This window comes from Odontesthes bonariensis, chromosome 14, assembly GCF_027942865.1.
Source record: "Odontesthes bonariensis isolate fOdoBon6 chromosome 14, fOdoBon6.hap1, whole genome shotgun sequence".
Taxonomy (NCBI): domain Eukaryota; kingdom Metazoa; phylum Chordata; class Actinopteri; order Atheriniformes; family Atherinopsidae; genus Odontesthes; species Odontesthes bonariensis.
Genome location: NC_134519.1, coordinates 6,296,782 through 6,320,791, shown reverse-complemented (window position 1 = coordinate 6,320,791; position 24,010 = coordinate 6,296,782). Strand labels below are relative to the sequence as shown.

Here is a 24,010-nt window from a genome sequence, read left to right as displayed (position 1 = left end):
TTTGGTTCTCAGGACTCATGAAGGGGTTTTAATGAGCTCATGAGGTCACCTGAGGATTTACGCACTTTCTGTCCTGCTGTTTCTGTCTGTGCTGGCAGCTTTGTCTTCATTTTTCTGTCTTATTGTGCATCTGTTTTGTGAGATACGCATTTTCCATCAAAACCTCACTGAAGATGGGCGAAGAGCGATTCAAACCGCTTCAATGTGAAATCTTCACGCTATATTTTTTTAACACCAATTTCAACCAACGGTTTTAGTTGGTCTTTTACAGGCAATTTGAGTAACTGATGTGCACTGCCTCAAAAGGAGAGTACTGCACTCTCAGACGGAGACATTTTCTATTTGGTCCTTTAAAAATCACCTTCTCAGACTTCAATTAGCAGCCAATTTAACCTGATTTATTGTTAAAATCCAATTATCTTATTAATTTGACAATCAGCATTTTGTTGTTTTACTTCAAAACTCTGTACACATTTTGACAGTGTACTGACATTTGTTTCCATTTTAACATTTTGTGATATTATTTGGTTTCAACAGTATAGAGTGTTTTGGGGGTTTTTTTGCATCTTTGTTTAGTTTCCTGTTTTTGTTTTGCAGCAATTTTCTGACATAAGTTGTGAAACCTTTTGATCTTGCACCAACCTTAGACTGTATATATGAAATGGACCGAGCTACCATATAGGCTACCGTTTCAAAACCTCAACTTCAATAATCGGCCATCGCCATCGTTGCTTGTTCGGCACAAGAAGTGACCATATTTGGGGGGAAAAGGCAGAGTTAGTGAGAGCTACTTCAAACCTTTGAGTCCTAATATCTATTTGTTTGTACAGTTATTTTCAAAACGACCAGCAGCACTTTGACACTGGCGCATATTCAGAGCTGTTTCAATCTTAGAAACATCTATGAATCGGCTTATTTTTCACATCACTAACAGCCACCACAGAGTCACGAACTTATGTCACTTCAAACATCTCTTCCATTGTGTCATATGAACCTTCCTCTGGGGTATTCTGAATTTCTATAGAGGACCACACGGAAGGAGACCATTTATTCTTACAGTATTCGTCTAATTTTCCTGAAAATTTATGTGTAAGTATCTCCAGTCTAGTTTATAAATGCTGCTTTTAAATCACAGTCAGTGTTTGAGAATGCTTTTTCCATCCTCTGACTGACATTTATGAAAACACAATTTGTAGACACTGATTAAAGTGGAATCTGTAAAAGCCAGATGGTTATAATAAAACATTGACAATGTTTATAAGTTACAAATGCTGTTTGTGAATTAAGTTGAAAACAGCGACTGTGCCGTGCATTTGATGGCGTTCACAAACACCAACTGTTAATATTAAAAAAGTTTGGACAAGCAAAGAGTTGGTGCTGGTTTACCAGCAGTTTTTATGGTGCTGGAACAGGTGCTTGGGTTGTCGAAAACGGAGAGAACTGGTTCTCGGTCCAGCACTGGAATCAGCTTTGTCCAAGTCTGTCTGGCTGTGACCTTCGGTTAGATCATCCAGTTCCACTGGTTGGGGTTCGTTGTTAGTGGGCATGGCTTCTAATTCTACTTTCCCACAGGTTGTAGCAAGAATTTATTAATAATTTATGGTGGTCAGAGATGTTTTAGAGCCAGCATCTAGTGGCCATCATCGGTACTGCACCTTACAGCATTAACCTGTCCATCTCTTATATACAGTCTGCGGTACCAACCCATACTTTTGGGGTATTTGTGCGGTTTGATAGTATACAACATAATCTGGTTTCAACACCAACACAAAGACCTAAAATCTACTGTTTACAACATCACAAACTGTGCTACATTTGACTTATTTTATGTAGTTTTGGCCAGTTTCTTTGGGACTAACATTTGGTGCCAAGACTTGTGAAGCTCTGCAACGGTAATATTATAAAGCATACAGCACCAGTCAAAAGTTTGGACACACCCACTCATTGAAAATACGTGCATAAAGTGTGTACATTTGTAAGTGTGACCTAACTTGTGACTGGTAACACAGTAAATGTCTAATAAACGCTGTTGTAGCAGCTATTCACTCTTCAAAAAACAGCCACCAGCTGTTTTATAAAACCTCCAGGAATATTAAGGCTGAATACATTTTACATATCATTAAATATATGATCACATGTGGACACTACTTTGAAAAGTCTTTCTCCCATCTCTCAAAGCCATAACCTGAAGCATGACCTGAAACTTTTGTCTCTAAGTCTGCGCTTACATGTGTGTCATCTCGTTTCTCGGTATGTGAACTCGTCTGTATGTGCAACGATTCTGAATGAAAAGGAGCACTTTATGGCATCCATGTAGTTAAGAGGGCAATAGTGCTTGCTGTAAATTTTCTGTTGTGTTCACTTTAACTGCATACAAAGCAATGCACTGATCGGCACATCCTGCATAACCTGTAATTTAAGGACATTTTGATTGCTACGAATTATTTGTGCCTTGGTCTTTTACAGTAAAGTTGATTTTATTCAAGTCGTGCTTTTCTTGCTGCGGCTGTCAAAACACAGCACAAAGCTGTCAGATGTATCTGCGTGGACGGCTGCATTTATCAGACAGAAAACAGCAGAAATGTAGTTGTTGGCCGGTTTGTTTTACTTATTTTGTGGGATGATCGGCTTCCATCAGCTGGGCCGAACACGGTCAGAAAACTGAAAACCAGCCAAGGAAGAGAAGCTACAGTCTGAAATATTCAGCTGTTTTTCTGATCAATAATAACAGCAGCTTTAATATTTCAGTGGGCACAAATCATCCTTGAATCCAGTGATATCCTAATTCTGACTTGAAGGAGTGTTTTTAATCTTTTTTTTTTACCAGCACGACTAAATCTGGCACATTGGCAAAATAGCACAAACTGCTCTTGTTAATTCATTTTAATTAAACATAAACTAGATATTACCAAAAAAAGGTTTGCATGGACAATAGCTCACTATTAAAACTTAATTAAACATGTTACAAAGAACATTTATATTAAATTGTTATGAAAAAGGAGAGAAAAGCTGTAGTAGTAGCCAACATAAACCCAATTAGCACCACAACATCACACGTTCACTGACATGACTAATTTAGTTAATCTGTTCATGTGATGCTCTCATTTAAATTGGATTTGCTAAATCTTGGCCTTTCGATAACGCAACACATTCTCACGGACAAGACTTTTTCTTGTTTTTCGTGTAGATGAAAAGGAAGAGAAGTGTTCTGGCATTTCAAACAACTCTCATGAAAGGCAGGTTTACCAGTTTTAGAGACCGTCCTCCTCCCAGAAACGACCTAGTAGATCTTTTGTTTAATTATGTTCAACGTAAAAAGAATGTATTTTCAGCTCTAACCATGAGGTTTTTTTAACCGTAACCAAGTAGTTTTGATTTCTAACCATGATACACTAATGCTTTTGCCTAAACCCAACCAACCAAATCACGTTTCAGAGACATTTTTGTCATGTTATGGACAAAAGCAGTTGTAATATCTGTCTGCTGGTTAAAAGCGCTGCACTTAATCACGCATCCACTCCACTTCTTCCTTAAGAGGGCTTGTTAAACCAAATTTCCCTCTTACCGCCTGTCATGTTAAAGTACACTCTCTTAAAAGTCCAAAATTGGTTGTTGGAGGGTGTCTTGGAGTCTTGTTAGTCTCCTCTTCTACCATTTTGATGCAAACATCACATCTCTTTTCAGTTTATTTTCACTTTAAAACCACTTGGTTAGGTTTAGGCGTTAAAAATGTAATGGTTTGGGTTACGAAAGCCTCATGGCTTTAAATAGATCCTGGGCTGATGTTTACATGTTCTCACTGAAATACATTACTTTGGCATTACAGTCAGTCTGGGAGGGAGGTTAATGAACATGCTCAGTGGGCCCAAATTTGCTAAAACATATCCCGGAGGAATCCCGGTGACTCATTGAGGAGGCTCTGAATACTTGAGTTGGTGTTTGCACCACTCAGCAGCTTCCATCTAAACCATCCTCTTCGCCTTCTCTTGTGATCGATACCAGATACCTATCTGACATTAATTGGGCCAAAAAGTACATTTCTGAGTATAGTTCCGGAGGGAAATATAAAAAGGCACTTTTCATTGTTGAAGATGATACCATTTCTTATTGCTGCACAGTACGACTGCCCCCAACTTATTTTAAAAGAGGCATCTTACACAGTGCGACATCTAATAAAGTCACTTTATTTCCGTCCCACTGTCAAAAGGCACCTTAGGTTTTTTGTCGTTGAGTGTTGTTACTGTTAGTCGTATAAATTATCACTGTTACAGAGCCTGAACGGTTCATTTTCTTTCTCTACTCGGTGGGAAGCTACTTAAAAATGTGCCAAATAACAAAAGTAAAAATGGAGGACAAGGACTGTTTTCACGAAGATAAGAAGGATGAAAAATGTCCGAATGCAGCTGTTTCACTGTTGAAAATAAGCAAAAGGAAATAAAAGAACAATCTGAATGAACTTGATATTTCAGACAGCTTTGTATGAGTTTGCAGGCAGCTTCTTTTTTGGGTCAGAAACAGTTTTGTTGTTCTTAAGTTTCATTCGAGGAAAGTTCGGACAACTTTACACTAGTGGCCTTCAGAGCTGTGCATCGTTTTCTCATTCCAGTTTAAAAAGATAAAACTGCTGTTTCTATTCTGTATTAGACCACTTTGAAAATTTTTGTTTTGATGATATAATATGCAAATGTATTCTTACTTGATTTTTTTATTTTTTGTCTTTTCAATTGCACCAGTTATTAATAAAGTATTGAACTGAAAATCATGTGTGTGGACGTCGGTGTTAATCATCATGTGCATCCATATAAATCCGTATGAAGCCTGGCAGACATTATAGGAATAAATTGGCAGAAAATAATCACGGACTCAAATCAAATCAAATCAAATCAAATTTATTTATATAGCACATTTCATGTACAAAACAGTTCAAAGTGCTTCACATAAAATAAAAGCGTTGCAGCAGGGAGTGGAAGAAGCATTAAAATACATAAAAGCATATAAAGAGAAACAAATAAAATAATTTAAATGAATTTAAAAACAAGCAACAGTCCAGATAAGTTCAAAGATATTTCATGCATAGACACATGAGAACAGAAATGTCTTTAACCTGGATTTAAAAATGTCTCCATTTGGTGAAAGTTTAATCTCCACTGGCAGTTCAAGACACAACTACTTGACAGCTATTACACGCACACACCATTTATAGTGAAATAGTAACAACACAACCCTTATGGATGGATCCTGAGTGCCATCATCTTTAATTTTTATTTTTATTTTTAAAAGTCGAAATAAGCCCACATCCACCTGATCCTCCCCTCTGACTGTAGATTTGACCCTTAAATCAACATTCAGTATCAATTTAATATCATTCAAACATCACAAGCTTTGAAGAATAACAGGCAGAGAGAGAGGAGGAGAGGCTTTAATTAGACTTTTAAAGACGGTATCACATCTGTACACACGTCTTAAAACATCGTGGGATGTCAGACTGGTGGGATGTCAGACTGGTGGGATGTCGGACTGTTGGGACGCCGGACTGGTGGGATGTCGGACTGGTGGGATGTCGGACTGGTGGGATGTCAGACTGGTGGGATGACAGACTAGGTGTTGCCGCCCGACCTTCCAAAGTCCTGTTGAAGGGCTAGATGTTCACTACTCCTTCATTTCCTGAAGAAAAAGGGGCACCATTTCAATTCAAAATAGGAGAGTTGAACCAGGGCCTAAACCTTTGTTCGATGCTACGTCTTTTGATAATGAAATTGTCGATTTTTTTACATTTTCTAGCTACAATGAGCAGTTCATCAGTGAAGTTTCATAAAAGTTTGCTTTAATGACTTTTTAGTGTTTTTTGTGCGTCTTCTAGTATTTTCGTTGACCTTTTTTAGTTGTTTTTGCTGCTTTGTGGGTTATTTGTATTTTATGTGATCAATTTGTGTCCCTTTGTTGTTGTTTTTTTGTGGTTATTTTGCTTTTCTTCAAAATTTTTCCCATCACTGTCGACGCATGTTTTTTTAAATCTTTTTTGTATTTATTTTTCACAGGTGAAGATGGCATCAAACCTCACGTTCTCTGTATACCAGCTGCTGATTTTTCATTCTTTGGTCCGTGTATTCATCTTCTTGTTAAAGTTAATTGTAAAAGTCTGCGTCTCTTTTTCCCTGCGGGCATCTGTTCCCAGGCCCTCGGCAGCCCTGTTAACTCCTCTGCCAAATTACCGCTGTGGGCCTGAATGTGTCTGAATGTGAACGCCAACGCGACCCGAGTGCCCACCAATCCCACGTCATTAACGACTCACATTCACTCGTCTCATTCACTGATCTTCCCCAAGACTCGTATGTCACTCCAGCGGCTTATTATGGGTAGTTAGCCACACTGTAAAAAGTGCCTGGAGACAAATTATTCAGTGTTGAGTAGTAATCCTAATTAATTTCACTTGTTGAGACTACAAAAAGCAAACAAACAACTCAGCAACTAACTCAAAGAGATGCCTCTTTTTGTGTGTCTTTCTGTGAAGGTGCATTATCACAATCACTTAATGTTCGAAACTGAACTCTACACTGCCCTCTGGTGGATGTATTACCTAACAACCAGAGACCAAGTCTCAAGTAATTTTTTCTTGGGCAGGTCAAGTCCTGTAATAGGTCAAGTCACCTTATTATTGCAATTTTACCTGCAGAATCTGATCTTAATAAAGTGAAAACACAAAGATATAAGTAACTGTCACTAAACATCATTGGCCAATGTGTCCAACCTGTCCACCCCGTATCATATCAAGCTAACGTTAGCTAACTACCGACTAGGCTAACAGGATAATATTAGCTAATTTGACGAGCACTTACTGGTCAGAATGGATTTTCAAATGACGAACAAAGTTCGAAGTTATGCTAGATGCTTAAAGGTAGGGTAGGAGATCCTGGATTTTGAGTCCAGCGAAGTTGCATTTTGAAATTATAAAAGGTCAAAAGTCCCAATCCCTTTATTCAGACTTCCTCCCGAAGCCACGCCTCTAGAGTACATGACACGCAATGCTTGTTCACAAGCATGAAGGTGCACGAGCGCTGTTCTGACAGCAAGCATCGATCGTTGCCGTATTTAGTATTTAGTATATGCTAACTATACGTTTAATAATGCTAGGTGCTAGCCAAGCTGGCTCTAGTTTAGCTTCCTGCCAAGCTTCTGGACGCGTAATTTGTTCACGCGCACAGGGGGAAGGAGGGGGAGGGAGGAGCAGGTTGCAGTTTGATAGGCGCATCAGAATCCAATCATCGTTAACGGTCCGTTCAGTATGATTGGATAGTGTTTTTCCTGGATTGTTCGTTCTAGAGGCCACTAAAACTTTTTATTTCGGTCTCAAAACTTTTAATTAATTGGTTGCAATGGGGGTGTGAAGAGTATTTCAAGCAATACGTAAAAAAATGCTCCAGAAAAAGATCCCCTACCCCACCTTTAACACTCAAGTCATTCAAGTCATCGTGTCTCAAGTCAAGTCAAGTGCCGAGTCTTTAACTTCCAAGTCCGAGTCGAGTCTCAAGTCTTTTATTTTATGTCAAGTCAAGTCACAAGTCATCAAAACAGCGACTCGAGTCGACTTGAGTCCAAGTCACAGAGACTTGAGTCCCCATCTCTGCTAACAACCACGCCGGCGTAACGCACGCCATCGGAGCATGTGGGCAGTGACGCTTGACAACGCTCGACGTACCTATTTACATACATAAAGGCAGCATAAATGAGCCTCAAGTCTCCGCCCCGAAAACAGAGAGAAAGTTGTGAAAATAGGGCTGAGACGTGAGCCAATTTCAAGCAAAACGTGTGCCGTAAATCTCAACAAGACCATAGAAATTGTTTCAAATTGTAAAAAAAAAAAAAAAGGACAAAATGTGTCACCTTTAAAGAAATGACAGAAAGCTTGTGTAAGACGTTCAGGCTGTGTTGAAAAATAAATATCGATCTTAAAGCTTGTTAGAAATCTGTTTTTGCCTTTTGCTGTGTGTTATATTTGTTTGCATTTATTTTCTGGTTTAATATAACTCACCGGGGAGTCTCTTATGACCTTTTCACATCCAAATGTAAACCTTACACCCTGAAACAGTTTTATTATCTATGTTTTTTTGTGTCCCATTTCAGCTGAAAGCCTCCACCTCCTTCCTCTGATCCTCTCTGTGTCTGCAGTAGCTGTTCTCACCTATGCAGGGCAGTAAAACGCAGCAGCTTCGGCCTAATCTCTGATATTTCTTGCAGCGGAGCCGGTGCTGTTGGCTCGGATCAGTGTCCAGCCTGCAGCCACACACTGGGATTTGTGTTGGTTTTTTTTTTCCTCTAAGGATCTCATCAAGTTGCCAACCGCTTGAGTTCAGAGGAGGGGAAACAGTTTAATCCTTATCTGACCGCCGGGTGAGGTTTGATGCTCTGCAGTCCTGCTCGGCTCAGACGTCCAGCAGCAGGTACGAATTTGCTCTGGTTTTCAATTGGTTTTGAATCGGGGATAAAAAATAAGTCAGATAAAGTAGAAACAATGAGTTTTACAGCCTGCAACGGATTGGAAAGTCATCTTTGGAGGATATTAATATCATGTTGCTGTTAAAATTCATCTTATTATCTATTCTTTTTTTTTATCTGTTCTTCTATTGGAACACATCAGAAAAAATGGATGAAAAGTTTAACTTTAAAAATAAGTAAATGTTCTGGGGTTACCAGGGGTTTCAGGCAATTTCACCATGAAATGTTCAATCGTTTATTTTACAGAAAGTGAATTAGAGCAGTTGAAATGAAGGAAAATGAGATTCTGCTCAGTTTTTGAGGAAAAAGTTGCAGAAATGCAGATTTGGAGCTAAAATGAACAGGAAAAAAAAGCACAAATTAAAGGATGAACATGGACCAAACTAACTAGTGAGGGAATATTTAAAGCATTTATCAACATGCAAATCAAATTAGAATTGAATAACGTGTCTTTAAAACTGTCGTTTGTGCTGCTGATGTTGGGGGGGGTCAGGATGACGACATCATGTGGCGACCAAAGGATTCTTCTTTTATTTCCCCTTTTGAAGCCATTCGATGGCGGCTCACAGTTTATGACATCAGGATACTGAAGTTTTCCCACTTTCTAATTTGACATTTTTCCATAAAACGTCGAAGCAAAATTGGTGAATTTACGAAGAATTGAACCATGTTTTCCTGCTTTTCTTTCCTATCTGTTTAAAGACTGACATCCCGCTGCTCCTCAGTCATGTTTACGTCCATAAATCCTCTTTAAATTGTTCTTTACGGTCTTTTTCTGCTGTGTGTGTCTGCTTTGTTTAACAGATTTAACACTTTTCTTGCAGCTCGTGTGTCTTTTGTGGCGACTTCAGGGCCATGGCAGGCTTCGGGGGCTTCATGCAGCGGCCACCTTTCCGTTTTATAACCTTTGTTTCTGCAGTTTTACTCTTCCTGATCCTCAGCCAAGGTGGGTCAGCTGCAGCTTCTGCCCTTTAAGAGCTTCTTAAATGATACAGGTGGTTTTATTCGGGAAATTTAGACACTTGAGACGTTTTTTTTCATTGTAATTGTTATGGAATTTCTGCCCCTAACACGAGGAGAAGCAAAACTCAGTTTTTAAAGGATGTTTTGGACAGAAAGCAGCATCACACTGAATGTACAGATCATCTTTGAGGTGGAGATGGTTGTAAAATATGTAAAAAGTTAGTTGTTTTTAACTTGTTCTGCAGCTTTAAGACCCAGACAGCTAGAAGAGAGGCACGAAAGAGACCTTCCTGACTCCACAGGTATTTTAAAAACACTCATTCTGCTGATGTTGCTAACTCTGGGACTGAGATTAAACCCGGAATAAACTCCCTCTGCTTTCATTCTCCAGAAATCCCCGCGGAGCACATTGATCCCGCTGCCATCGACCTCACCTCGCTGGTCAATACTTTAATAAATTCAAGCCAGTCAGGTTTGTTGTCATAATCTCGTTCACTGGGAGATTTGTGCTGTGCCATAAATCTTTAATGTTCGTCTTGATGGAAACTGCAGCTGCACTCAGGTCAACCTGCAGGCAGTTCTGCTTCAAATGTCACTTTTTAAGCACCACTGAGGTCAAATTACTCTGAACGGATGTGGTTTTGTATGTATTTTACAGGATTTAGTGCCACTGAGAAATTACATTCATCCATCTTCTGTTTCTTTTCTGGTACTGGACTGTGGGGGCAGACTGCCTTATCCCAGCCACATCCTCAAGCTTTTCCTAGGTGAAACAAAGGCATTCCCAAACCCTCCATCCATCCATTTCCCTCTGCTTATCCAAGGGTGGGTCAAAACTCAGAGATCCCTCTCTTGAGCGACACTGCCCGGCTCTTTTTAGGGGTTAGCGATGCGTTTCCAGGTCAGAAGAGACATATAATCCCTACAGCATGCTCTAGGTCTCCTTTGGGGTTTCGTCCCAGTTGGACACGCCTAAGGAAAGCTGAACGGGAGGCATCTGAATCCGATACCTGAACCATCTCAGCTGACTACTTTCAATGCTCGAGCTCCGCAGCTCATCTTTAAGCCAGCCACCTTACAAAGGAAGCTCATATCAGCCGCTTGTGTCGGTGATCTCATTGTTTCGGTCACTACCGACCACAGATGAGGGTTGGAACTAAAGCCTGATCTATGGTCGTCTACGGAGAGAGACGGAGACCCTCCCGGAGACACTCTCCGTCGCTTCCGTGCATCGGCCAACATTCCATCTATAGGCCTCAGTATGCTTCTCCGTCCTTTGGAACTTCTCCGTCAGGATGTCGGATACCCAAGGTAGTTCACCTCCCGATCAGTAGGCGGCGCTACGTTAGACGACCTAATCTCACTATGTCTATGGTGAAAGTGGTTGATTGGTTGTTCACCTTCCGGCTCCGTTCCACTCCTCACAGTGAACGATGGCGACCGACAGAGAAAGACTGTTGTTGGAGTTGGAGCTTGTTGATGTTGAAATGCAAATAATTTTGACCAAATGTTGACCGGCACACAGTAAACTCTTTCAGAAATGGCGGCTGTTGTTGTTCTGAGAGGAAGGAGCTAAACCGGGAAAGTGATTCCGGAAATTATGTTGTTAGCCAACCAATCACAATCCTTGCGGACCACGGAGTCGGATTGATGGATAGCGACGGAGAAGCATACCGAGGCCTTAAGCTTTGCCTCAGTGCAACGCCCTCCTTTCTGCTGACAAAGCACTAATACATCTTGTCTGTCTCTTGCTCCGTTATACCATGACTCCATCCATTTTCTATACCGCTGAATCCGTCGGTCGGGTCGCAGGGGGGCTGGACCCTACCCTGGACAGGCCGCCAGTCCATCACAGGGCCACACAGAGACAAACAACCTCACACTCACTCCTAAGGACAATTTTAGAGACACCAATTAACCTAACATGCATGTTTTTGGACGGTGGGAGGAAGCCGGAGTACCCGGAGAGAACCCACGCATACACAGGGAGAACTTGCAAACTCCACACAGAAAGGCCCCAGCTGGGAGTTGAACCTGGAACCTTCTTGCTGTGAGGTGACGGTGCTAACACCACGCCACTGTGCAGCCCCCTACCATGACTCGTCAGAGGCAAAGACCCTTCCTCAATCTGGAGGGATACCTCCACTCGTCTCAGGTTTGGAGGAGTCGACTTTCATCCCTGTGGCTTCACACCCGGCTGCAAACCACTCCAGTTCACTAGAGCATAACTAGTGCTAGAGTAAGTGCGGTACGTTAGGTACTGAGACAGATGGGAAGACAATTTAGAAAACAAAGACAATTTAGGAAACAAATAAGTGCGTAAGGAGCTGGGACGAAACAGGTGATGTCCTAAGAGGGCGGATCAGGGTAGTGTTTCCTGAAGAGATGGGGAAAGATGGGCAGCGACTCAGCTGAGATCGTTCCACTATCGGGGTGCCAAACCACTCCAGTTCACTGAAGGCTTGGCTTGAGGAAGCCAACAGAACTTTTAGGGATAACAAACTCAAACAAAGGCAAATGCTCTGTATATATCTTGTGCTTTTAAACCTCAAAGCAAGGCCTCCTCCCAGTTGGACGTGCCCGGAAAACCACCAAAGGGAGGCGACCAGGAGGCATCCAACCAGATGAACCCCCTCAGCTGACTCCTTTCTATGTTGAGGAGCAGCAGCTATAGTCCGCGCTCGCTCCGGATGGTGGAGCTCCCCCGCCCATCTGACCCCAGCCCCCCTCTGGATTAAACCCATATCAGCCTCTTGTATCCGACCCTCCATGTAAGATTGTGTAAAGGAGGCAGGAAATGGAGCAGAACATGCCTGGGATTTATTCTATTCCACAGTACACCAGTGATAAATTGTCAGTATGTCCAACGTTACACAGCAAAACTAAGTTGTAAGAGTAAATTTGGCTTATTTACCTTTGCTAAACGGTAAAAAGCCTGTGAATGCAGTGACAACGTGTCCTATAATCCATGTTTTCCCTGTTTCTTGCAGGTTCTCGGCAGCTCTTCTCTCTGCTCAGCGTGACATCCTACAGCTCTCTGGCTCTCCATAAACTCACCTTGTTGGTCTACAACAGTAAATATTGTCTCCTTACAAACTTCTGCTTCCTCACAAGCTGCAAACAGAAAAAGAAGTCAACATTTAAAGACAGTTACTTTGCCTTTCTGTGGTTTATGGTGTGGCATAACTTTACTTATACTGCCATCTAGTGGTGGAGAAACGTATTACAAAGCATGATTAAAGGGACACTATGTAATTTCTTCCCCCATCTAGTGGTGCAATTTTATTTTGCAAAGTTGAATGAATTTGCTCTCTAGCGCCTCACGTTTTCAAATGTGCGCTGCAACTTCTTGAACTACGGCAAGCGGAATGTGTCAAGATTCAAGAAGCTATAGCTTCAGACTCAAGGTCCATACAAACAAAAAGAAATCAAGACACACAGTACAAAGGATTATATAACACACATACAACAACACTATGAATACAGATGACAGATAACATGTCAGATAACATAACATCTCCTTTGGTGTGCAAGCAATGCAATTAGTCATATTCCGGGAGTTACCGGAAGTGACGTCGACGCAGCGTTAGCATTAGCCTGCGTTAGCAATAGGAGCATTAGCAGCGGTAAATAAACTCCCGGTAAACTTACAAACTTTCTAATGCCTCGTTTTGTGAGTTAAGAGCCTATGTGTACTACGACAGAAGTTTGGTAACAATCAATGCATTATTAGTGGGATCATTTACGAGATAAAATCTATTTAGCATTTTTTTTTTAAACTTTATTAGTAAATCAACAAAATAACAGTTTACAAATGTGAGCATAATGCCAAAAAGAAGATATCCAGGGGGAGCATAGGAATAATAATAAAAAGAAGAAGATGATGCACTTACAAAAAGAAAGCATTAGCATTAGCGGCTGTAAAAAGCCATTTGGCTGAAATGACGTCACAATGACGTCATTTCTGCTTGTAGGCCTGGTGGGGAAATCGCGATTCGAAGTGTTTTATGTCCCTCTCGGCACTTCGTCATTTTTCATAGACCGGAAGGACATGGCAGCCTCCATAGAGTTTACCTGCTCTATGTAGATACAGACAAGTTATTCTTCACTCAGGAGGATAAGTGAGATTGTTGACAGAGATCATTTTACACCTATGAGGACTAACTTATGAATGAATATGTTGATTTGAGCTAATAAATGACTTAATTTATTACATAGTGTCCCTTTAAGGAACTGAATCATTTTGGGACACAAACTGACACAATTATTCTGTGTTTTTTTATGGATTATCATTAGGGCTGGACAACGATTAAAATGTTTAATCTAATCAATAACATGATTTCCCTGATTAATCATGATTAATCGCATTTGTGCGCAAAATCCAAAAATTAATTCAAAAGTAGTGTATAGCCTTTAGCATTTAGTTTTATTTTAAATTTGCTGTAGCGGTGATGTTACCTGCTAGTTTATCTTTATTTTATTACTCCATGCTTCGTGGTGTTTGCTGTAACTGTGTGAATGTGATGCAGAGGAGAAGTGGAAGTTAAAGAATCCTAGTTCTGACCGTGAAGATTGCCTTTGGGGAATGACTCTGCCGTTGGTTGAGAAGCAGCTAAAGTGGCCTGTATTACTTTGATTATTTATTGGTACCAACGACAATGCTAAGAATGCTATTTCTTTAATGATTACAACAACTAATGTTGTATATCGAACATTTAGTTCTACGGTGTTGATGTGGCGTTAATAATCTGTAAGAAGAACCGGAGTCTCGCATCCAATCAATGGGCGGCATATTGGCAGAGTTTACAGATGACTTTGGTTCTGTCGACTCCGCCGTCTGGAAGAACTTTAAAATGAAAAAATGAGTAAAAGTTCCGTACCCTTCTCCATGTTTGGTGGATCCGCCGATTACTTTCTTTTCCGGTTCCTCAGCAGACAGCAACTTAAATAGTTAACACGTTAACGCGATAATAATGAGTTAACTTGCCCAGCCCTAATTATTATTAGATTAAAAGCTTAGAAAATCTGTACTGACAAACACAGGAGCAGCCCAGTTCCCAAATGATGTTGTATCTGATAAAAGGGACACAAAGACATTGAAGAATTGACCGTATCTGTTCCAGATCTATGACCTAATAGTTTGGGAAAGTTTTGAATGAAATATCATACTGTTCTATAACTGTGTGTTTTATAGTTTCCAGCATTAAAAGCATAGAAAGCAGCACGTTCAGGCGAAGGTTCTGCTACTGCGTCACAAACGAGACAAACGATCTGACGGACTTTACAGCCATACTGTTGGACGTGATGGGAAACTCAACCAGTTACCTCCATGAGCTCTTTAAGTCTTCCTCCATTTTATCAGGTGGGTGCATCTTGTTTGAATAACAGAAAATACACCACACTGTGTTTCTTTATCCCAACTTTAAGGCGTGTTTTCTACTTCTTTGTCTCAGTGAGTCAGAGGAATAACTCGGACTGCATTTACATCTGTGTGATGGCAGGTCAGAGGGGTAAGTCCTGATCAGGATCCCAAATCAAATTATCTTCACGTTTCACCAAGTTCCACTCCTTTAAAAAAAACTGATAGTTGGTGACACAACTGTTCATATTCTGACAGGATGAAAACAGGATAAAAAAACCTTCCATCATCAGCTAAAATTGTCCAGAACAGGCTGGTTTGTGTGTGTTTATGTTTGGTTTTTAATGCTTTAACACAGAGTTTAGGTTTGACAGAGTCTGTCTCTGTCTTCGTGGTAAATAACCACATTATTCTCACACATATCTTCTAAAAGTGGACCCAAATATTGTGCAAGCTATGGGAGAATAACTCCAATAAAGGTCTGGCAACTTCCTTCAGAGTTCCTTTATCTTGCACCTTGATTTCAGGTGGTTGCCGAATGTCTTTCTGGAGTAATTTTGGTGTTGTTTCGATGCACGAGGTTTGTCTGAATATGATATGCGGGTTTTGTCCAGGCAGAGAGGCGCCCGAGTTGTGGGAGGTGGGCTCCATCATCCCACTCTTCAACCAGACCATTGTGGAGGGACCGCACAAAGGTTTGTTTCTGGCAACGAACAGCTCAACCAGCAGGTGGCAGCATTGTGTCATGCTTTCCTTGTGCAATCATTGTAAAGCACTGGTGGATTCAGGTTTATCTTCAGTTTTTCGGGCCACTGTAGTGACTTTCTTTTGGTTTCCTTCCTCCCTTTTCAAGTGGCCAACATCTCCTCCTTCAGACTTCCTGCTGGTGAGTATAAAGCACCCTTCAAAAAGCTGCCATCAACGAACCCAAAATATCTAATTTAATCTTCAGATTGGCACCAACTTCCCACGAATCTGAGTCACATCCCTCCGTCTGGGATGAGCTCCACGTGGACCAGCAGAGTCCAATCTACGGCGCATGGTAAGTCTCTCCAGGAGGTCGGTATTCAGGGTTTGATCCTTTCATTCAACAGATTCCTGTTGAATCTGATGACTGCCGACAGACTGTAATTATAATATTACACACACATCATCCAGAAAGACTTATTTATCTGAAGCAGTGACAGGCTCCTGGTTATTTATGGTTAGATGTAATTTTAACGTGCTTTTTGAATTATGTATGTTTGAATTTCTCTCCACCTGTGCTGAATTGTACTTTCCAGCTGGGAAACACTTGACTTGTATTCTTGTTCACCAAGATATGGACCGAGATCTCACTAATATGTCATAATTTCTCCTCTAATTACAATCAAATTGAACATTTTCTGCAGAATTCTACCACAAAGCTTTCACAGAAATGCGTTCCTGAGTGTTTAAAAGGAAACAAACTGAGTTATAATTGCATATTGGAGATCTGCTGATGCTTTATTTCACACTCAAAAAGAATATTAAGGCCCTATTTGTAGGTTTTGTGCATTTTTAATGGAAAACAAATTTTCAAACCATTTGGGTTTAAGAGTTTTCCCATAAAACACACAAATAATGTGAATAAAGTGCATAAAAATAACATAGAAAGAAAATTCATATTCATAACAGCCAGTATATTTATGTATTTGTGCAAATTATATATTTTTGAAGTAATTTAAACTGGTTTGTTTCACAAAATACAATATTTGAATGAATTTGATATGTTTTAACTGATTAAATAACAAATCGATCTTAATTATAAGTTTAAACAACATCTGATCGATGTAAATACTTTAAAAATAATAGTTTTTTCTCCAGTTATTCAGCGTTATTGAACAGGGGACAGAAAAGTTAACTTTGTGACTGTTTTCTTCGGTTTCATCAGCCCCGCTGGATGAAACCGACGTAACAGCAGCGGAGGTCACGACCTCTCAGCTGCTCACAACGCCTCCATTTCAGACAACCATCATGCCCAAAAGCACATCTGCGGTCCAAAAGCCTGAGACGCCAAGAGCGTGGACAACACTTTTCCCACTCATCAGAACCTTAAAACAACCAACCACCCCTGTGTCAGGGACCACTGCTGCAGCTCCAACCACAAGAACTCCTAAAACCACCACCTTCCCACCAGCGATTAGTCTGAGCCGACTGATCACAGCTGCAGCAACTCAACAGTCAACCTTCACAGCGGCCGGCAGGACTACAGTTAGCACGAGAACTACAACCCCCAGCAAGCCAGTGGAAACGGAGAAACCAGGTAACGGTTCATTGGAACTGAGAGGTTAAAGTTAACTAGAACATTTCTGAAGAAATTTTGATGGGTGCCAATCTACTGCCCGCCCTATCAACAAACCCTTTAGTTCAGTTGAAGTTGAGTCTCCTGTCACATATAAACTTTGAATAAGGTCTCTGTGATGTCGTATGGCTGAGTTATGAGGCCTCCAAAATAGGGCAGTTTTTGGCATTTTTGGCTCGTTAAGTGCTTTTCAAATGATTTTCCCATTGAATTTTGGGCCACGCAGACGTTTTTTTCTGGGTTTTTTTCTGGGGTTTGTTTCTATTCTGTTTCCTTTTTTAGTGTAGAGTCATCGATTTAAATCAGGTTTTATTCTGTTATTTGTCTCGTAGTTGCTCTCATGGTTCATCTTTGTTAGTCTTCAGTTTAGCTTCCATTTCCGCCATCTCGGCCTTACTTTCCCCGTTCAGGTCGTGAGCTCCACTCACTCACCTGTGTTCAGTCCTGGTTTCTCTTGATATTTGTCAGATCCTCGCCGTTACCGCATCTTTTTTTTTTTTGTTTTAAATTCTCTTTTTATTCAGAGAGGCACATCTCCATCACATACATCACAACACATGTACGATAACTCAGTTTGCCAAGGATTCAGTGATGTAGTCCATGCTGCCCTTCTGGATCTTTCTCCCACGGACAGAAACCATTCCAGGTGGAAGTAATAACACAAAAACAACAGAATTGGGGACCGCACCCAATCAATATATCACACACACACACACACAAAAAAAATTTAAATATATATATAAATAAAAAATAGAAGAGGGTAGGTTGAGACAAAGCACGAGTATAGTCAGATAAAACCAGATCTGATTGGTTTTACATACTCGGTACAGATCGGTCCAGATCTTATAAAAATTTTCTTTCTGAACTTTGAGGGAAAAAGAAATCTTCTCCATAACATAAATCTCATAAACAATTTCAATCCATTCGTCGATGGTGGGAGGTTCCACTTTTAACCATGTCCTAGTGACACATTTCTTACTAGCTGCCGACAACATAGTCAACAATTTTTTGTCTTTTATGTTCCATGTTTCAAACTTTATATTGCCCAAGAACATAGTTTCACATTTTAATGGAATGTTCACATTAAATATATTTTCAATATGTTTGTGGATCTCTTCCCAGTAGGGTTTTATTGCTTGGCAGTCCCAAAAGATATGAAAGTGGTTGGCTCCATTAGACCCACAGAGTCTCCAACAAGCGTCCCCGCTGTCCTGATGACGTTTCTGAATGGGTGTAGTGAAAAATCTTGTTATACTTTTCCAACAAAACTCCCATCATGTATTTGACCCGGTTGAAATCCACTGTAATTGGGATCTACCTCATCATTTTTACTCTGTTGTTCATGTTCATAGTCATTGTCTGGTTACTCTGTCCTTAGGTTCATGTTACAGTTTAAGAATAAGTCAGTTCAACTTTCCTCCAACCTCATGTCCTCACATCCATTCACCGTCATTTCTGAACACACCGACGGCCACTGGTTGAATTTTAGCTCAAGGTGTCCAGTTTGTGCCCGTGTGTTCGAGCATTGGAAGGAGATGCAGGAGATGGTTACTATGACAACGTGGCAACAACAAGGTGCCACATTCATGGGAAGGCATTGATGAACGAAGCTCACATTATAAAAACATTCAAATTAAATGTGTATAAATGTGATTCCTGGGATGCAAATAAGCACTGAACATTATGCAAAATGTATGTAACATCCACAAATCACCTCTGTGAACCTTCAAAGGTTAATTATAACGTGTTATGTGTGTGATTACCTTTAGTCTTGCTTGTTTTTAATTGGTGATCAAGTATTTAAGCGGGCTGCGGAGTGGAACCGGCAAAGATTTAACCCATTCAGGCCTCCGGCTCGGTTTAAAACGCTCTTCTTAGAAAGTAGTTTGAGGCTTGAGAGGTGAAAGGTTGCAATCGTTGATCTGAGTGAGTTGAACGTCTGTGACTGACATGGCGTCTCACTCCATCTGTTGAGAGGCTGTCCTTGGAGAAGGCCGGAGCTGAGCGGCGAGTCCGTCTCCGGCGGCACGACGACGGTCGGCGCTCACAAGCTGCAGCCCTGCGTCCTCGAGCTCTGCAAGTTCTTCTCCCAGTGCCTCTGCAGACCCTCCAGCCCAAAAACACGCATGAAAAGGTTTTTCACACCAGCAAATTACATCTTTTAAATGTGATATTAAAAAAGAAAGTGACTCTAACATTTCGTTGGACCGTCTTTAGCTTTGATTCGCTGTGGCATCGTTTCGATTAGCTGTTTCTGTCCAGAGTTGCATTGATTTTTCACCAGGATCTTGTAGTGATGACGGCCTCACATCTGACTCTAGAACACTTTGGTATCCAAAGGAGTTCATGGTGGACTCAATGGCTGTGTTCGAAACCGCATACTACATACTACATACTTCATACTACATACTACATACTTCCATACTGCATACTCATCGATCAGACAGTATACAGAGCGTTTATCCACAATGCATTGCGCTCCTGCCCGAGCCGAAATCAGCCGGCCTGAAGCTGATTTCACTTAAGCTCTAAACTTTGTAAACTTTAGCAACATTTGAAACATTTTCAGGTGAGAAAGTAGTCGTTTAGATCCCCAACGTGTTGAAAACCTGACAAAATACCGGCTATTTACAATTTTGTTCCCGCGAATTCGGCGCTACTAAAGCTAGCCGCAGTGAGCAACGCACTTCCTGTTATTTTCACAAAATAAAATACCCGTTGCCTTTTATCATAGGGAAAGCCATTACCATACAATTGGTGCTTTTGTTTTGAAAACAGGAAGTGAACCTACCCTCGTTGTAGCTAGCTTGAAACTGCCGTTTTGACAGGAAATGACGATCGGCGACGTCACGTTACGTTGCATCTTGGGTAGTTTGAGTATGAGTAGTAACCTCATGATGCATACCCAACATTTCAGAGAATCTAGTATGCATCCGGGAACTTCTCGCTTACTCAAACAATACTAACTCACAAAGTTAGTAGGAGTAGTAGGAGAAGTAGGAGAAGTATGCGGTTTCGAACACAGCCTATGACTGCAAGGTGCCCAGGTCCTGTGGCTGCAGAACAAGCCCAGATCATCAGCCCTCGACCAACTTGCTTGACAGCTCTTGGGTTTCTGACCTTGGGGTGACCTTGCTGGGACGTCCACTCCTGAGAAGATTGACAGCTGTCCTGAATGTTTTCCACTTGTGAATAATCTTTCTCTCTGTAGAACGATGGAATCCAAATTAGGGACGCACCGATACCGATACTTGAATCGGGTATCGGGCCGATACTATTCTAATATACGCGTACTTGTACTCGTTAAAGTTAACCGATACCAATTTATTGCATGAAGACTTCGATCAGAGGGTGGCTTGTCATTTTTGTTGTATTTTTTTTAGATTAGCAGCTAAGGGAGATGTCGAGCTAATCAGGAACAGTGTGGTTAGGCTAGTGAGACCGAAACTTCCAATTCATTGCATTTTTTTTTTGTGGTAGAAGTATCGACAAGTACTCAGGTCCAAGTATCGCTGCATCCCTACTCCAAATAGTTCGGAAATGGCCTTATAACCCTTCCCATATTGATGGGCAGCAACAGCTGCTTCTCTAAAATCATTGCTGATGTCTTTCCTCCTTGGCATCGTGTTAACACACACCTGTTTGCTGCTCACACTGACTGATGATCAGTTAATCGGTGCATTGATCAGCAGCACCTGGCTGCCACTTACCCTGTTAATTCCTGTGGGAGAAGTAGGGGTTCACTTAGTTTACCCATTGTTTTGAAGTTGGATTCACTGATTTTTAAGACCTGGTGAGGACCTGATTATTTTTGTGTCTTTGACCTGAAAGAAGGTGTGCTTACTTTTACGTGACTGTAACCTCTGAACTGCTCTACTCTACTACAACAAACCATTCAACACGAAAACCTTCTCATCAACAGATACTGCGATGACAGCCACCTCTGGTACGTAAAACACACATTGGAGGTGTGTCGACGAGTCAGAAGAATCTCCTTCTCCAGAAGTAAGTGAACCGTAGAGGAAGATACTGTCGATTGATAAGAAGCTGTGGTGACGAATCGTGTGGGAGAGCTAATCTACATGTCCTGCCAGGCTCTGTTTACACTGAACTATCACTCTTTGGTCCAGGGTCTCTTTTCTGCATCTTCCATCGTGTCATTTTGTCTTTCCTCAGCTTTAATGTGTGTTTAATTTGAGCTGATCTGGGATCTGTCCATCAGAGTGTCTGAGGGCAGAGCACAACTTATTGTCCTGTGATTTACAGACCAAATTGGATCTACTTTATTGAATTATTCACCAAAACATTTGACACTGATTTGACAAATTCAGGAGGTAGATATGTCTGCTGTGTTCACATTTTAAGACCTGGGGATCCCAACACGTTCCCAGGCCAGAAGAGATAATTATAACCCCATCCAGTGTGCCTTTTTCCACTTGGATGGGCCCGGAAAACCTCCACAGGGAGGCGCCAAAGAGGCATCTTAACCAGATAAACCACCTCAGCTGACTCCTCTTAAATGTGGAGGACTATTTTAATCATTTTAACAGTGAAACAATCAGTTTGTCGTCAGCTGAGAGGAAAATTAATTTATTTCAGCTTCTGTCAGAAAGCTGCAGACGATGCAGCTTGTTCGTCACTTTTTTTAAAGACTTCTCTTTATATTTGAAGCGCTTGCAGAACTCAGTCGTCGTCCTCGTAGCTTCACGACTGTGTTTGTGTTACGTCTTCCTGCCACGTAAAACCACAGCTGGCAGAAGATCTTCCTGTGGTGTCGGTTAGCTGGTTGTAATCCTTCTTCCACGCTGCTCACTCCACAGATCTGAAGCAGAGATGCCTGACAAAGATGTGCAATAAACTGTGACCGGAGAGGAAGCCAAGGAACAACAAGAAAACAGCCGAGAACTCCACTGGAACATCTGGAGAATTCCTGGAAATATAGACTGTGGAGGTGATTTCCAAAGCTGAGGGTTTGGAAACTGATCATTCGGTTATACTTTGGTATTCATCACTTTAATCAAAAGTGTGATTTGATTTAGTTTTTGCTGACTAAAGTCCTCAAAATATCTGCCATCCTGATCACTAAAATCTGGGGGGTTTTCAGTTAGAATTAACATGAAAGACCTGAACATCTGGAGAGCATCTGAACTAAATCATCTAAATTAGACGAAAGTTTCTCCTGTGTCGGTTCGATAGATTTGTTTCCCTGAATCTTGAACCCACTTTCACCATTAAAACAGTCCAGACGACTCAAAACCTCAGTTTCAGCTTCTCTTCAGAGCTCTTCGAATATATTTAATAATGGCAAAAGTACAGAAAACCTCTGGAATATTATTTGATTTTGTCTGATTTTAATCAATTTGTTATCAACGTTCATCTTCTGACATAAAGAGACCATTTCGGACTCTAACATAGAGCATAATTACAGCTATGTTTGCTTTCACATTAAACAGGATCCACACAGAGGTGTATTATGGGTCATTTTGCCTTCATTAAATACCGTATCACTGAGAATATAATTTATTTTAACTACGTGTTTGTGTGTTTCTGATCTTTATCTCGTGTATGGATTGTGCGCGTCTTTAGAAATCCGAGTTGGACCAGTGGAGACAACGTGACCGATGTCTGAAATGCTCGATTTAGGACATTAAATACAATTCAGCTCTGATCTCACCAGCACCCAAACACTCGCATCGGTCATCGTCTTCGTGCTCTTTCACGTCCTGATAATCTGGAAGTCGTGTTTTATCTGAAGTTCCTTGAGAAATCCTGCAGCAACAGGTTCAGCACACAGACAAGAATGGGGGAAAAATTACGCTAAATTAACACGAGCGCGGGGCGGCAAATAAACTCCTCTGGCCTAAAACGTATGTGATACTCATTCAAAAGGTAAAATATAATTATGGAAACTGTGGAAAAACCAAAAATTCCAGGAAATGTTTGACAACTTTGCTTTATGCATGATGTTTGACTGATTATTTTCTGATGTCTGTGATGATGAATTATCAGTGAAAGCAAAGGAAGTGTCACCAAGCACCAATGTTGGCGTCACTTTTGTTCACCGGGAGGATTTGGTGATGGATCTACAGAAGATGTTCTGGTTTCCAGGTGGGGCTACAGTCAAAAAAACAACAGATTACAGCGTCCAGCCACAACTCAATTATTTCTACATTCCCAGGAAAACAGGAAACGGCTGCAGAAAAAACAAGAAAACCAGAAAAATTACTCATGAGAGCATTGGTCATTGTCTTCCACTAACTTTGGATTTTATCTACCTTGTAAATATTATTATATTACCTGAAGTAAAGACTGATATGCTGAGTGTAATTCCATTGGTATGTCGACCCTGTGTTAATGTACATGTGACAAATAAACCAAACTGAACCGAGCTGATCCATCTACAGTTGGCCCCAGCCATCTCCTTACATTTTCCTTCTAAGCAGCCAGACTTCAACATAATCTTTTAAAGTGTCCTGAGCAAAAGTTCTCCAGCTTTCTGAAGGACTTTCAAAGTTTTTCTTTGGACATTTTCTGCTTTTTCACTCATTTATTGAGTCCAGTCCAAAGAAGAAAGTTGTCTATAAAAATAAAAACCGAAGGACCGAAGTTACAACAGGTGTTATGCTGGAGGGCGCGTACACCGGTTCAGGTGTGGACTATTACATTTATCCAATAAAGTTACAGTGATAATATTCGGCTGACAATGGTGTTTCATTAGTTAATTTTTTTCTCATTTCTTCATTGGAATCGCTTTTTTATTGCCAGGTATGTGGACACACACGAGGAATATTACTCCGGTTACACCTCGCTCTCTTCAGTGCAACAAGTACAAAAAAATAGACAAAAAATAGAAATGGAACAAGGCTAAAGCA

The 24,010-nt window shown here is 40.9% G+C and overlaps 1 protein-coding gene across 1 annotated transcript; it reads left to right on the top strand.

Moving 5' to 3' along the window:
- The first annotated feature begins 9,348 nt into the window (after positions 1-9,348).
- On the top strand, positions 9,349-22,067 carry hhla1 (HHLA1 neighbor of OC90). The gene is made up of 14 exons (XM_075483053.1): positions 9,349-9,439; positions 9,702-9,758; positions 9,848-9,928; positions 12,447-12,530; positions 14,651-14,818; positions 14,910-14,966; positions 15,430-15,510; positions 15,669-15,701; positions 15,768-15,857; positions 16,728-17,099; positions 18,662-18,713; positions 19,114-19,272; positions 21,061-21,143; positions 21,959-22,067. The coding sequence occupies exons 1-14, from the start codon at positions 9,349-9,351 to the stop codon at positions 22,000-22,002; spliced, it is 1,452 nt and encodes a 483-aa protein (XP_075339168.1). The 3' UTR covers positions 22,003-22,067.
- The last annotated feature ends 1,943 nt before the right edge of the window (positions 22,068-24,010 follow it).

Excerpts from the sequence above, each read along its gene's own strand:
- hhla1 (XM_075483053.1), top strand. The coding sequence starts at position 9,349 with ATGGCAGGCTTCGGGGGCTTCATGCAGCGGCCACCTTTCCGTTTTATA. Across the intron at positions 12,531-14,650 it reads CACCTTGTTGGTCTACAACA|TTTCCAGCATTAAAAGCATA; the intron begins GTAAATATTGTC and ends TGTGTTTTATAG. Across the intron at positions 15,511-15,668 it reads TGTGGAGGGACCGCACAAAG|TGGCCAACATCTCCTCCTTC; the intron begins GTTTGTTTCTGG and ends TCCCTTTTCAAG.